Source organism: Gallinula chloropus (assembly GCF_964237585.1).
Source record: "Gallinula chloropus genome assembly, chromosome: 3".
In the NCBI taxonomy this organism is placed as follows: Eukaryota; Metazoa; Chordata; class Aves; order Gruiformes; family Rallidae; genus Gallinula; species Gallinula chloropus.
The window spans coordinates 34,172,632-34,188,092 of record NC_140087.1 but is presented as its reverse complement, the minus strand read 5'-3'; the positions used below and the strand labels follow the sequence as shown (position 1 = coordinate 34,188,092).

The following is a 15,461-nucleotide window of genomic DNA, read 5'->3' as shown; positions in this document are numbered from 1 at the left end:
GTTGATAAAAGCAAATGTGAAAGCAGAGCCTGACCAGGCAAATGTCATCTGTGGGTTTTATAACTAGACAGGATGTTTTGAGAGGATGGGGGTTGTTGGGGGTTCCTATTCCTCATCTAACTGAAATAGAAAGGATGCTCTGATACCTAAGAGTTAGTAGGGGTATATGAATTCATATTCTTTTTCTCACCATAAAGACTGAGTATTTTGTGTTTATTAAAGTCCTGTGTGTGTGAGTGTGTTGGCCTTTTCTTGGGTTGTTGTCAGTTCACCTCCCCCCATGAAACCTTCTCTTTGAAAAGGGAAAAAGGGATGGGTTTTGATTGAACCCCACATCTGCTACTGCGCACACATTGTGGGAGCACTTACACAGAGTGGACCTGAGGGCTGGGGGAGCAGCTCTAGGAGTAAGGCCAGCTGATGGGATCCTGGCAGGTGGAAGCTGGTGTGATGCTGAGAAGAGTTGTCACCTCTTGCCCTGCAGGTGCCTGTGAAGGGTCTGAGCTCCTACGAGTGGGGTGTGTAGAGCTCCTAGTGCACAGGACTTATAAATCCATGACCCTTTTCATAGCTGGTGTTGGTCTTTTCTAGTCAACACAACTGTTTTTGGCCTCTCTTTGGTGCTTTGCCTTTATCGTCTTAAGGAGTAAGCATGCTAAAACAACACGAGACCTTAAACTTTAGGGCTACTCTTGATTCTCACAGAAGCTGAAAATGAAATCATGAAAAGGAAAACAAAAATTAAGGCTTAGCAGAATAAAGCAGGCTGAGCCTTAGAAAAGCATCCTGGTACATAGGTATGTATTTGAAGATGTTGGCAGAAAAGGGACTGAGGTTATTGAATGATATATAAAGAGAGAGAAGGATGTTTGAATCTCAATGCATTCAATACAAATATTATTTGCCATTAATATAAATGAAAACATTATCACGAGTTGGATAGATTCTGGGACTGAACTTTGTATGAAGCTAGCTTTTTGGTCCAACAATGGCAATTAATAATCTAGTCTGTTCCTGTCTCCTATAAAAGCAAAAACACCCAAAAGAAAACAAAACAAAAAACCCCAGAAGAACCTAAAACAGCCTGGGGTGGGGGGAATGGAGTAAATATATCCAGATATTTGGCATTTAAATCTTGACCCTGACAGTCTTCTGTGAGAGAGGAGGTACCTGTGGCATCTAGTATCCTGCTGGTAGATCAGTAAGTTTTCAAGCCATAGTCTAAAAGGAACCCAGAAATGAGGTGTTATTTTAAACTCATATAAATGTTTGCATAAAGGTTCTTAAGTCTTTTAACTGTCATGACATCTCATTTCCTACCAGGGTAACTTCTCTTGTCTGGACTGAGACGGAGCTACTATTCCTTGTTCATGTCTGTTAGGTAAAAAAACACCTTGTAATATTTTCCACTGTTCCAGTAGCCCGTGCGTAACAGGTTTATAGTTAGATATATTAGACATGAATTGCATCAGTTTCAGATGCATGCTGGGCCAGAAACAAGAAATGCTGTGGTCATTGCTTAAGGAATCTTCTGGTAGTGTCCTGTTTTTTAAATAAACATCTGGGTTTTGTAGGTAAAGCTAAGCTATACAACAGTCTCAATTGCTGCTGTCAGAGACATATGATCTTTTAAGTGATACCGTTTAATAATAATCTAATATTTCTTCAGATTGTATATGTGTTTATTTTTTTCCTTTCTGTGATTTCATGAAGTGGAACATTCGAGCTTCGATCCCTGTATTTTCTAAGGTTTCATCCTAGCGCAGGCACAGGTGGTCTGAACACCACGGTGGTATGCTTTGTTATGGTAAGGGGCTTTGAAAATCCAGTACCAGGTGCCAGCAAGAGGTTCTGCAAGAGAGCATCCTTGGCAGCAGGGTGCTGTGGGTGCTGGAAGAGCGTTATCTTGAGGCTGGTCTGTCAAGATGCTCCTGGAGTCCTCTTGGAGATCGTGATCTGGGCTGTAGCTCTCAGACTTGAGTTTGCCCAGTGGAAGGCACTGCCTGCCTTGGCTGTGGTCTGCTGCATGGATTTGGAAGCCAAAGCCTTTCATAGGCTGCATGTGTCCCTTTTATTCCTGGCTGCAGCAAGCAGGCCTGAAAATTCATGGTGGGTCGACTTCCTTTGCTTGGTGTGTTGTCACCAGGTAATTCACTGCTGTTTAAGTGCAGTGATCTCTGTGCAATTTACCGCAGAGGTATCCTGTGACATAGGCAGTGTGCTGTGCTGGAAGTGACTCAGTCTGTTTTAGTGGGACAGACTGAAAAATTATAGGTGACTCACAAAAAGCTTCCTTAAGCAACCTGGGTAGCTATCTTCTCTCTGTACAGCTGGAGGCCTCTGCTCTTACCTCTGCTTTGTCCTTCCTCCTTGTCCTGCTGGGTCATTCTGGCTGTCTTCTGCACCTTGGGTGGTGGTACTCTGGTGCCACACCAGTAGTACCAACTGAAGGGACAAGCTGCTGAGCCCTTCCCATATGTTGGCTGAACTTGACTGTGACCGGCCAGTAACACAGTTCCTAACCCAGGTGTGAAACCAGGCCAAGGGTGGGTAAAGATGGAAGAAGTGCTTCCAGGGTTATTCCAGAAGCTTTGCTGCTGTGGTTGCTGTGCCCATATGCTGAAGGAGGCTGTTACCTGCATCAGAAGCTTGAACAATGACCTCATCCAGGCAAAAAAGGTGTTGACAAAAGTCTGTAGATCAAAAGCCCGTGGTTTCATAGGTTGCTTTTCACCAGGTGGGAAGCCTGTGTATTTAATGCATCGGTATCTTGCTCGGGAGGTGCTGTGAGGCCAATACTAATGCAAAGGAGCTGCCGTGGTCGCTAGCAAAATTGAAACGTTTTATGTGATTTCTGCACATACCAAAGATTTCCAGGGGTTTGAACAGCTCTATTGACAAATTAGGCAAAAAATTATCCCACTGAGTCAGGATAATGTTTAATATGAGCTATTTTGAGCAATGTAGGATTAAGAATGCATTTTCACTCATTGTTTTCTTTTTTTTCCCCTCTCCAGATGAACACAATGATGTGCAGAAAAAGACCTTTACAAAATGGATAAATGCTCGGTTTTCCAAGGTAATGTTGGATTGAAAGTACCACACTATTTTGTTTGATTCACTGTTTAGAACATTGGAATGCTCCTAGTAAAATGTGTAATGAAAAAAGATAAAATACTGTAGTGTCTGTTCCTTCTCTATTTCCCTTTGCACAAACATTTGTTGCTACATGTCTTGTTTAAGACTGAAAAGATTCTGTTTAATATCTCTAATTATTTGCATGATGGTGTCTGTTTGGGTTGTGCTTCTTTTTATACTGTTTATTTCTACATGACTTTTCTGAGTGCATTATAGCAGATTTTGAACCCTAGTTCACTGTGTTTATCCTCTGCTGATGAGCCAGTTCTAGTAATCAGAAATACTCTGCAAACCTTGACTTGAAGCCACCCAGTGTTGCTACTTGAGTCTTGACTGTGAAATTTTGTATAGTTTCTTGTTCATTTTGAATTTTTCGTTGGCTCTCGTGCTGTCTGTTTCTGTAATTCTCTTTATTGACTTGAAACTTACTGACGATCTTGGTTTGTATTTTGGGATGAGAAAGAAGGTGGTGGTTGCTTTGGGATGCTATTTGGAGCCTTGTTTTTATGCTGTTCTGCTGATAGTGAAAAATGATGCTTTGCCCAGGAGCACGGTGGCTATGGGAGGTTTCCCTGCTTCATAGTTTGAACGTGTGAAGGAACCTGGGCTATTATCAGAGTGGGATAACTACTAGTTTGCACCCTGTTTATGAAAAGGGGCATGCATGCGCAATCCTGAAAGTAGATATAAATTTAGAAAGAAGGGTGTGTGCATTGGGGGGTGTTGGTTTGTTTTTCTTTTTAAATAAATCACTGACAGTGCAATGAATGGCTACCTCTGGAGCACTCACTGCCTTTCTGAAGTTCTTAGTCAGAAATGTAAGAAATTTCTACCTTCCTTCCTGTGTAACAAGACACTGGGCAATGTGTGGCTTGTGGCCTTGGCTGATTCACTGTGGCTTAGGTTTGTTTTGGTTGAAAGCTGATATGCTGTGCTCTTCATCCAATGCATTCTTGGCTAGTATGCTCTTCAAGGGAGGAGTGTGTAGGGTAGCTGGTTGCTCTATGCTCTGCTTTTGTCTGCTGCTGAAAGTTCTGCAGGAGGAGGGTTAGTCAGGGCAGGGTCATGAGGGAAAACACGGAGAGAAAGAGAGGCCCGTTTGTAGAGACTTACCCTGGCATGAGATGGCGTGAGCATGGAAGTGACAGTGGTACTGAGAATGTGCTCTGTGACTTGTCTGTATCTGTTACAGACGTGTTGAAATAGGTAAAATTGTTTTCAGTCTTTATTCTAGTACGCTCATGGATGTATTTTATAAAGTAGCTTTTCCTTTTATGGTGTATATTCAGACTTGCTTAGGTCTGAATTTCTCTGCCACAGGGTACGGTCAGGTACTGGTTGGATTTGAAGTCACTCTGTGACTTCACGGCCCATTAAACCGGGCGAAGCTATGAAAGCCATGTTAATGATTAAAGAGACTGATATCAAAGGATTCACTCTGACTACTGCACGTCCAACTCAAACTTGAACGTGGTTGCTTTGCTGTGACAAATGTATGAAGACTGGTACGTTCAGATTGCAAGGAAATTGCTGTTATTAGGTAAAATCACCTCATGTAAGAAAGTCTGCTTTCAGCTGTGCCTTGAAAATGTAGAGACCGATTTCAGTCTTGGTGAAGCTTTTGCATTTACCAAGTCATTTGGGTTGTTTAAAATTCTTTTTCTGTGAATTAGATTGATTCAGCTGCTCAGTAGGATAGAGAGATTTTGAAGGCCAGGTACATGTAATCTGACCTACATCGCAGAAAACAAAATGGTAACTGTGGAATTTTGAATGGAATTTTAAAGTTTGCTCCAAGAACTTTACTCATCCTTCCACATCAGTTATATTGTAATTGTCTTTCATTTAAACATATAAATAAAAAGCAAGCAGCTGAGTCACTATGAACAAGTTTGGCATACAGAAATGCTAAAATTGCTATTGCAAAACGTACCCGATATCTCGGAACTTGACTTAAATTACTTAAGTGTAGGGTTTTACAAAGGATAGCAATGTCTTTGTCTTCTTTCATCAGAGGATAGGTAAATGAACAAAACACAGTGTCTCAAGCATGCTGTGAGGTGCCCATATCTGCTTTGGGCACCTATTCCATGAGATGTACGTTCTTACTGTAGTTCACAGTAGAGTAACTTGTGTTTGTGCCCTTTGTTTGAACTGTGCTAGTACGAAATGCATCTCGTTTGCATCTATTTTTTGAAACAAGGGCACAAGCACATTTAAAGTGGATTGAGTTCAATGAACATAATCAGCCAAGCCTCAGTGCTCATTGTAGAAGCCTTTACCTTAGCAGAGGTATATGTGCTATGATGTTTGTGTAGTAAGGATATTTTTTTAAAAGTGAATAAAAATTGTTAGATATGTAGTCAGTTTTACCAAGCTTTAGCCAATAAGGAAATTCTCATTATAATAAGTACTGTTACAGAGCATTTCAGTGTATCTTTATATTAAGGTATGTGATTTTTTTTATTGTATGTTTTTTACCATTGCTCCTTCTAGTTTAATTTCAAGAGTCAGGTTTAGCTGTTTTCCTGTAGCATAGTCCACCAATTATGGCATCTAGTTGCTCTTCAAACTCCTTAAAACTGTTTCCTATACTTTTTTCCCTATCCCTTTATCACTTTCTATACTTTTTCATTAATACTTACCTGTTCATAAGTTTATACCCATAATACCCATAAATTTATACCCAGAATTGGGTATATTTTGAGAATGCCTTTCTGCAATGCAAGAGTGCCATATTCTTTGTTTACAGCCACTGCAAATAAAGATAGATAACTGAAGTAGCTACTAATTTTCACTGCCTAATCTGAGACTTTGAGGTTTCTATAATATCTTTGTATAAACCAGAGCTCTTGTTGAGTCTTATGACAGAGCTCAGAGGGTATGTCTCCTGCAAACTCAAGCAAACCGTCTAGAGTATCGAGTTGGTTTTCAGATGGAGCTTGATTGGCATAGAGGAGGGGCTTCAAGAAGATGACACCTATGTCAGGAAGGACTGGATTTAATGATCTAAGGAATTACCTTAACCTGGCACACAGTGATTACCTGTAAAATTGTGCTTATATTATTCTGATTAGTTACAGGAAAACTCTTGACTAAAAGTAGAGTTTGAATTTGGGTCCAGAGGATAACTCACTGCTCCATTAACCCTATGTTATTTGTTACACATAAGTAAAAGGGGAGCAACCAAAGATTTTTGCAATCAACCCCAGTTTTGACTTTTTCAAAGTTCTAAATTGTTTCAATCTCTGTTTGCATGGCCTATCACCAGGTCTGGGACTTTTAGATCCATCATACAGACCTCTGACACTTCAGCTCATATTTACATAGCATAGTGGTTGGATATTCCACTTGCAACTCTAGAAGGTTTCTAGAAAGCTTGATAGGTATATCGAAGGATTCAGGAGTCTTGTGTCCCACTTTAGATCCTGCAAGTACAATTTTTTCTGCCCTGTTTTCTTATCTTTCCCTACTCCTACTTTCTGACCTGGTTTTTTTTTTGGTGGTGTTTTTTTCTTGTTGCTGTTAGTTGTGTGATGTGTGTTGTGTTGTTTCTGGGTTTGTGGTTTTTTTTCTTCCCCCATCCCTCACTTATTATTTCACCCTCTCATGTCAGCTTGCCTGCCTAGAAAATCCCATAAAATATGGAGTTTGGATCGTTCTTCCTGTTTCATTACCATTTCTGTCTTTGTCACTTCATTGCTTACCCAGCAAGACCCAGTTTTTCTTGTTAAAGCACCAGACCGGCTTTGTACTTCCTTTTCCCTTCTCCCACTCTACATTTCCTCACATTCTCAGCCCTTACAGGATTAGATGCTTGTGTGGTTGGTCCTATTTTTACGTCTCTCTGTCTGAGCAGTCCTAGCCTTATCTTCTCTTTATGTCCTTGTTGGAGTCAGTCTTTGCTGGCTTTTGTGTTCCCATTTTTCAAGGTGGCACTCTTCCAAGTTGCTTTCAGATTGGTTACTCTCCTCTTCTGCTATTCCTGAACTTGGCAGGTAGGACCCAGAGTCAGTGCAAGAAACATGATGCCCTAACCCTTAATTTAGACCCTTGGAGTTGGATCTGTCACAGCCTGTTGGAGCTTAGTGCTGTCACTCTAGAGGAAGTTTGCAGATCCAGCACGGTCAAACTGAGGGTCTTCCTTTTCCCCAAAGAATCACATCTTAATTGCATTTGTGAAGTTTTCCCACATGGATAGTGAAACCCCTTTATTGCTAGGAAGGTTGTGTCCTGCAAAAGAACATAAAAACCCTGAGATGTTTGCGGCATTCACTGAAAATGACACTGGATTTGCCTGCCCCTAGTCATAAGTCTTGACTGTGGGTACCTGTTCAACGGAGCCAGCTGGGGACATTGGTCCAAGGTGTCAGGAACTGCATTCAATGCCCTTGCATACCTGAGAGCTGTACTTTCCTTCCCCTTTTTGTCATGTATTCCCACCTCTTTCCAATCCAAGCTCTCAATTTTGTTCATCTCATATATGGAAAACTTTGACAGTAAGTCTTATTTCTGCATTTGCATGTATTTCTGTGATCCTGATCCTGCAGGTCCTGTGCTAGTGACCTGACATCTGCAGCACTGGGCCTGCCAGTGCGGGTAAAACCAGATCTCCCTTGCTTTTAATAGCATCTTAAGCTCTCTCCCACTCTATGGCCTTCCAAAATGCATTTCAGTTTAGGATTAAAGAGCAAAGAAGAGGCTGAGATACAGCCTGGGAGTGGATGCATCCTCCTGGGCTGAGCTCCAGACTGGCCCGTGAGAAGGTAAACACTTGGTGCTGGGGCAAGAGCAAATGCTTGGTGTGTTTCCTTTCCTGGGCTCCCATAGGTCCCCTCCCCTGGAATGGACACCAAAGAAGTTAAGGATGAGGGATGACAGGGCAGTGGGCAAACTGAGAAGCTTTACTTGGAGTGCTTTGTGATACCATGGCTTTATATGCATCTTAAAATTTAAAACAAGCCCTCATTATGTAAGGCACTAATTTATTTGCTAAGCGCAAAGTCTTACCTTGCTCTCTGGGTGGTGTGCTGTGCAGAACTATTCCACCATTTGTCCTCCTTAATTTTCTCCTTCCCACTAAGAGTTGTTTTCCCATAATTGTAAATGTCAGACCCCATACTTCTGAAGACATTTTGCTGTTCCACTGCTGAACACCCTTAGCTAGTGTGATAAATCTTTTTAAACACAAAAGCATACCTGCTCAAGATCATTAATTTCACATGACCAGAGATACCCGAGGCCAAAGACATTTCAGAAGGGATTTGGGGGGGGAAGGAGGATGATGAAGTTTAATGTATTAGTCATGCAAGAAGAGAGATCAAAAAGATTGATTAGGTAATTTTATGTCTTCAAGGAGACCTAAGGTGGTCTATGATCCTTTCTCCAGTTCAGTTTTTGTGGCACAAGCAAGGTAATAATACTTGACTGCTAGTTAAATATTCTCCAGTCTAATTGCTCCTGCTTTTTTCCACTGCCAGGTTAAACTGTAAAATGTAACTTCATTCAAAGATAGACAAAGCTTATAAAAACTTTGGCCTTAACCTGAGGACATCTTGGGTTCATATGAACTGGCCTTGAAAAATTCAGTTTTTTAGTCTACTTTTTTTCTTAACAGGATTACTTAGTCCCTCCTTCTGAGAAGTCAGATAGGATGAATTAACCAAGACACAGGAAAACAAATTTTTTCTTCTCTAATAGGTTGTGAGATATGGTAAACATGACTGATTTACAGCATAAAAACAGTAATAGATAGCAGTTCATGATCTTTCCCAGATTTAGTTACAGCATGAGAACTGCCAGTTTTCTTTCCTTCTCTCAACTGCTCCTGTTTTCTGATCTAATAATGGGATCCAGGCACCATCTCCCTTGCTGGACTTCAAAGCCTGGTACAGTTATATGGACTGTAATTACTGCCGGGTTTAGTTAATACTCTGGGCTTTGGGATGGAGCTTGACTCTGACTCATGGTCTTGGTAATCCCAGTTGTTGGGGTATTTGTGTGATCTCTGATACTAGAGCTGAGCCTGCTAGAGGCACTGAAGCAAATCTGTCCCTTCACCTGTTAATTGCTAGTGAGAACAATAGTCAATCTGGTCAGCAGGAATTTGTTTTTAGGAACCAAGGTTCAATCTGAAGTTAGCTGGCTTAAAAAAGCCAAAACCATTCCAATCTTACAGGAGACATAACAGACAGTGATAAGAAATATGGCGCAAACTGCCCCTGACAGTAAGGATACTAATGAGGTTTAATTGCAAGCTGAGGTTTGTACTGTTACATTAAACATGTTAGAATAGTATATGCTGGGGAGAAAAAGCCTGACAGAGTTGTCGATGCCTTGTGTTTGTTTTGCTGCCTTGCTATATCAAATACTTGTTTTGATATGTTTTCCCTCCTTTTATAATTTTTTTTCAGTCAAGAATTTCCAGTGTTCTGTGGATGGAACTATCTTTAGCTTTTCAGCTTTGCTGCTCCTTGAACTGTCATCTAGTGGAATCAAACTTTCCAGCCTATCTCAGTGATGAGGCTTACTTCCCCACCCCAAGTTAATCTGAAGCTAATTTGTCTCTTCTAATTATTTTTTGTAAGCACCAGTAGTGTTATTTAATTGGCCTAGAAGGTGTGTTCCTCCTGTGATTGTGACCTATTATTTACTTATCTTTTACTTGGTGTTTGAATTCATAGTTTGGGTAGTAGTGTCATGTAGAGGTGCCACAACTACTCAGGCACATTCATCATAGAGTAGAGCACACTCCACTAAAATTCATCCGTCCCGGTACAGCTAGTGTTTATGTATGCTGTCCTAGAACTCCCGCCTGTCAGTGGAAGGAGAATGGAAAAAAAGTATCATGTTTTAATAAAAATAATTCTGTAAACAATGACTATGGTCTTAAATTAGAAGTTGGCAGGATTATTTGTTGACATAGTTGTTTACTTTTCACAATGACCTTTTTGCTTTCTGAATTGTTTCCCACATTGAGTTCCCATATACTGGCCTCATGATGTAGCAACGTTTAACATGTTTCTTACTCTGTGTTGGTCATGATGAAGTGTAGTTCTGACTCCTTGTGTTGTTTGTAAGGTTAAGCTAAGTAGGTGGTGAATTCCCTAGAAATGTACTTGAATGTTAGGTATGGTTCATGTTCTAGTGTTACTGCTTAAGCACCTGACCTGCTCAGTATTTCCCCCCACTTCTCAAGAAAAAGGGACTGATATTTGGACTAGCACTGTTTAACATCTTTTTTAATGGCATGGACAGTGGGATTGAGTGCACCCTTAGCAAGTTTGCCGACAACACCAAGCTGGGTGGTGCAGTCAATACACTGGAGGGAAGAGATGCCATCCAGAGGGTCCTTGACAGGCTTGAGAGGAGGGCCTGTTTGAACTTCATGAATTTAAACAAGACCAAGTGCAAGGTCCTGCATGTGGGTCAGCACAATCTCAAGCATAACTGTGGACCTGGTGGAGAATGGATTGCGAGCAGTGCCAAGGAGGAGTTGAGGGTGTTTATGGACAAGAAGCACAAAATGAGCCTGTAATGTGTGCTTTCAGCCCAGAAAGCCAGCTGTGCCCAGAAAGCCAACTGTATCCTGGGCTGCACCAAAGGAAGTGTGACTACTCCAATCTCATGAGACCCCATCTGGGGTACTGTGTTCAGCACTGGAGTCTCTAACATAAGGACATGGACCTGTTGGAAGAAGTCCAGAGAAGGGCTGCAAAGATGGTCAGAGGGCTGGAGCACCTCATCTGCAAGGACAGGCTGGAAGAGTTGGGCTTCTGGAGAAGAGAAGGCTCTGAGGAGACCTTATTGCATCCTTCCAGTACATGAAGGGGACCTACAGGAAAGCTGGAGATGGACTCTGTATCAGGGAGTGTATTGATAGGGTGAGGTGTAATAGCTTTAATCTGAAGGAGGGTAGATTTAGATTAGATACTAGGAATAAATTCTTTACGATGAATATCATGAGGTCCAGACACAGGCTGCCTAAAGCAGCTGTGGCTGCACCCTCTCTGGCAGTGTGCAAGACCAGGCTGAACGGGGCTTTGGGCAACGTGGTCTAGGGTGTCCTTGCCCATGGCAGGGTAAAGGAACTAGGCTTTGAGGTCCCTTGTAACCCACACCATTCTTTAATAAAGGAGTCTTTGCAGTTCTACTACTATTTTGACTGAGTGTTTTATTAGATGTTAAAAATAGTCATCCGCCAGTTAAAAATAATTAACAAGACATCTCTGACTCTTATGTAAGTGACATTGGAAGATCGGAAGAATCTGGTGGAAAATCCAGGTGTATTTCTTCCTATATCAGGCTTTTGGTATTTCTGACATGGTAGATGATCTAAATGTCAACCAGGGCTTTTCCCAGCACTGCTCTGAGCAGCCAGTACCTGTCTGCTGCATTCCCGCTGTGGCTGGTGAAGGTCGTATGTATGCTTTTACAGTATGTGTGACTTCCCTGGTGACAGCCAGCATGCATTGCTGTGAAACTGAGAGGACCTTTCATCCTGGTTTTACTGTTGTCGCTAGGAGGTCAGACTCAGTATCACTGAGAAGGATGTGAAATAGAGGAGGCTTATCTCTTACTCTCAAACAGTTTTGGCATTCGTTTATTGGAAATGAGTTAGGTCTAATAATGCATGTTCAATAATTATTGATTTAAAGAACATGGAAATTCTCTGCTGTTGGCAACTATGATGACATAAGAGACAACCACGTTTCTAATTAAACAACTAGATGGACTAGATAGATTAAAACTTCCTTAACAGTTATTGATGAACGTGAAATTATGCAGTTAATATACAAAGGGCATAAATAGCTGTGATAAAATCATAAGTAATAGCCTGCATTTAAAAACAAAAGTGAATTTGTGATTCACTTTAGTTCTCTAACTTGGCTCAGTTGGTTCCAGTGCCTCGTTAGTGATAAAGAGACAGTTAAGAATGTTCTACTGTAAAATATATTCAGGGAAGATTGCTGCCTTGCAGCTGTGTGTGGCTTCAGTAGAACAAACAGTGGATGTTGGTGGCTGGTCTTTCTACGGTCGGTAGAATTGAACTGCTTAAAAAATCTGGTCCAGATTTTATTTTTATCTTCCTCTATTTCCTGGGAACACTTTCTGGCAAAGAGAAGGAATGATTTCTGCACAGTCATATTGCCTGGCCTGGATGACCCTTCTTTGCAAGTAATCCTAGATGCACACAAGGAAGTGTGAGTCACCCTCTTAAACCTGATCCAGGTGGATGGGCTGAAAGGCAGACTGCCAAGGGGCATGTGGGGACTGTTACTGTGAGCAGATCACTGTGTGTGGGCTCTCCTTCCTAAATGGTGCCTCTTGCAAAGCCAGTGCCCTTAGTGACTGGTCTTGCCGTGTATGGCTAGATTTGGTCTCCAGGTCAAAGCTCGTTCAGAAACCCCTACTGCTGACACCGCACAAGAGAAGAATCAACAGAAAAAGTGTTTTCTGCTGTGGGTAACTAGTGAAAGTTCTTCTTTCTCTTCCCTCTCCTATTCCTGTTACCACAAATGCTGGCACCAAACTGTTGGGTCAAATGTCATGTGGTGGATTGGATCTGATTCTGATCCTTCTGTGTGAGCCTCTGTAGTGGGTAACAAACATGTCACCATGCAATGTTTACAGAGTACAAACAGGCCTATCCTCAGCTTACATACTGTCTCTATCTTGCATTTCTCTACTTCCCTTTCTCTTGCTTTGCCTTCCTTTCCCTTTCCTCTTCCCACTTCCCCTTTCCCTTGTATTACCCCCTGTTGAAGTGAATCGGCTCTTTTCCTGCTGTCAGTGCCAGATTTAGAGCATTGGGAACCATGGGCTGTTTCTAAGTTAAGTCAGTTAATTACGTCCTTTCATCTGCCTTATCAAGTCCTTGTGTCTACTAAAGCAATTCTGTGTGTGCAGCTCTGCTGGCAAAGCCCTCTCGGGCAGGCTGAGCGAAAGAGGTTCTTGCCAGTGTGTTTGGTTTTTTGGGTTGGTTTTTTTTTTCTTGTCACAGCAAACATAAGCAAAGCTGAGAAAAACTACCTTCTGTTAACTGGTAAAATGTTCAGCGAGGGGAATGTGAATGTGTTACACCCTGAACTGGCACAGTTGTCCTGGTACGTGGTGTGTCCCAGCCTGTCCTTTATACTATCTTTGTGGTGTGAACTGCATTTTGTCTCTGAGAAAGGACCCATTATCTGACTTGTGTTTGTACAGTGCTTAGCACAGCGTAGGCTGCACCTTCAGCACTTGCCAACGCAACCGTGACTAGCCATTTGCCCTTGCCTTGCCCTTGTGGTTTGGCACTGTCACTCTTATAAGGCAAATACTTAAATGTCTTGATCCATTATGCTTGGTGATGGACTGCTGCTCCTGACGGGGTGCTGGCGGAGGCTGAACTGCTTTGTAATTGTGGAGTTGTTAAGTATCTAGAAAGTGAGTGAAATATTGTCAGTTCAGAAATTTAGATTGCCAGGCAGGACTCTACAGTAGGAGTGATTATATATATATGCTTTTTATATACTGCATATATGTATATATGTGCGTGTATATCTGTGGGTACAGGCTTTTTCTTTTTCTCAGCAGGCCAGATTGCTTTCTGAAGGTTAGGTGTGAATGGTATGGGTGGGGGAAGCAATCTGCAGATCCCCCTGCCTTACTCTGTAGCATGGGAGGGGATTTCTGCCCTCCCCCAGAACCCAAGCTTTTTCTTGAGCAGCACAGAGCTCATCCCTGGGCTGCCTGCTCTGCCCCAGTGCTATGTACATGGGCCTGTCTAGTGCCCCTTGGTAGGTCAGTGTTGTTCCTGGCGCCACTGGAACTTGGTTTGTTTTAGGCTCCCTGTTAGAAGCCTAAGTCAAGCCTTAGTGATTGTATATTGTGGTTCCCAGATTGCTTCTGCGCCGCCACAGCACCATGCCCAGTAATCTTAGTGGTGGGTCCTACATGCAGAGAGATGGGGCTCTGCATCTGTTTTCTCACAAGGACATGGTGGTGATGGCAGCAGCTTGGCGTGGCTCTGGGCTGCTGGCACAAAAAGACATTCATAGCTATTCTGCCAGCGTTGGTCCAGAGCCTTTTCCTTGTCTTCTTTTGGGAAACGGATATATGGGACCACCCCTTGGCCTGCCGGTTTAGAAAATTATTTCCCAGCTCCTTTCTGAGTTTAATAAACTTTACAAGTCATGCAGCCATCAGAAGCTGAGTTACGTAGCTGTGCTGTCTGGCGAAGTAAAGTAGTACAGGACTTCCTGAGGCACAGCAGGTTGTTGTCTGATCGTGTCCAAGGAAAGCTGGGTAGCACCTGGCTGTGCTGCATGCTGGAGGACAGAGCAGTGATGTTCCTGATGCTACATGGCTATACATGGCTCAGATAGCAAATCCTTCATCGAAACATGTGTCCAGGTATGAAGGAAAGAATGGATAGGTGGGAGGAGGCAGTGTGAGCAGAGGAGGGTGCAGCACATCCATGGTCTTTGCTTGCGTTGAGAGAGCACCACTGGGGACTGGCCCTGCACCCTGATGCGACGGCAGGGCCTGTATGGATGGCTGCTGCCACCAGGTGCCTGCATGTCTCTCAGGTTGCCATGGGAAGCTGGAGGAGCAGTTTCCTGCCTTTTTCACTGGGGTGCTGCTGTGGAGGTGGTGATGGACTTGGGCAGGGTGGATGCTCCAGCCCTTTCTCAGCCAACTTCAGTCTCCCTACACTTCTAGTGTTTTGCTAGGTCTTGCTAAGTACTGTGGCTTTGCATGTTGCTATGACTCTGTTTTGAGGAGTGTAGATACTTTATTAAATCAGGAAAGAGTAGCTTAGATTATAGAAATAATTTAATACTCTTCTGCTGATTCTTTAAACTGATGGCGAGATGTGGTGCTCAGATGGTCACTGAGATGGAAAAACTGTTCTCCTGAGTAAATGAATCCAAATTATTTCCACCATCACAGCAGGACACACTGCGTGGGGCTGGAACGTGCTGTGACCTGTCAGAGTGAATGGCTGAAAGTAGGAAGTCATTCACTCTGTTTTCATGCATGTGAGGTGATGGGAAATGAAGAAAGGTGACTGTATGCTCAATATCTCTATTGTACTGTATTAAATGAGGCATCTTTCTGTTTTTACAGCATATCCTTTTTTTTAAAAAAAAAATAAATCTGGAGCTAAGGCAACCTATCCTCATTTTGTTGAGAATATATAGCTGTAGCATTCTCAGTTCGAGATGGACTGTTTACAAGCGTATGTAGTGATGATAGGACAAGGGGCAGTGGCTTTAAGCTGAAGGAATGGACATTTAAATTAGATATCAGGAAGAAATTCTTCCCTGTGAGGCCAGTGA

At 42.4% G+C, this 15,461-nt stretch overlaps 1 protein-coding gene across 1 annotated transcript in view; it reads left to right on the top strand.

Annotated features, from left to right (window-relative positions):
* UTRN (utrophin) overlaps positions 1–15,461 on the top strand; it is a 380,556-nt gene that overhangs the window by 59,058 nt on the left and 306,037 nt on the right. The window contains exon 3 of the mRNA XM_084262364.1: positions 3,018–3,079. Within this exon, the coding sequence (XP_084118490.1) occupies positions 3,018–3,079 (62 nt within the window). The remainder of the gene's footprint in view (positions 1–3,017; positions 3,080–15,461) is intronic.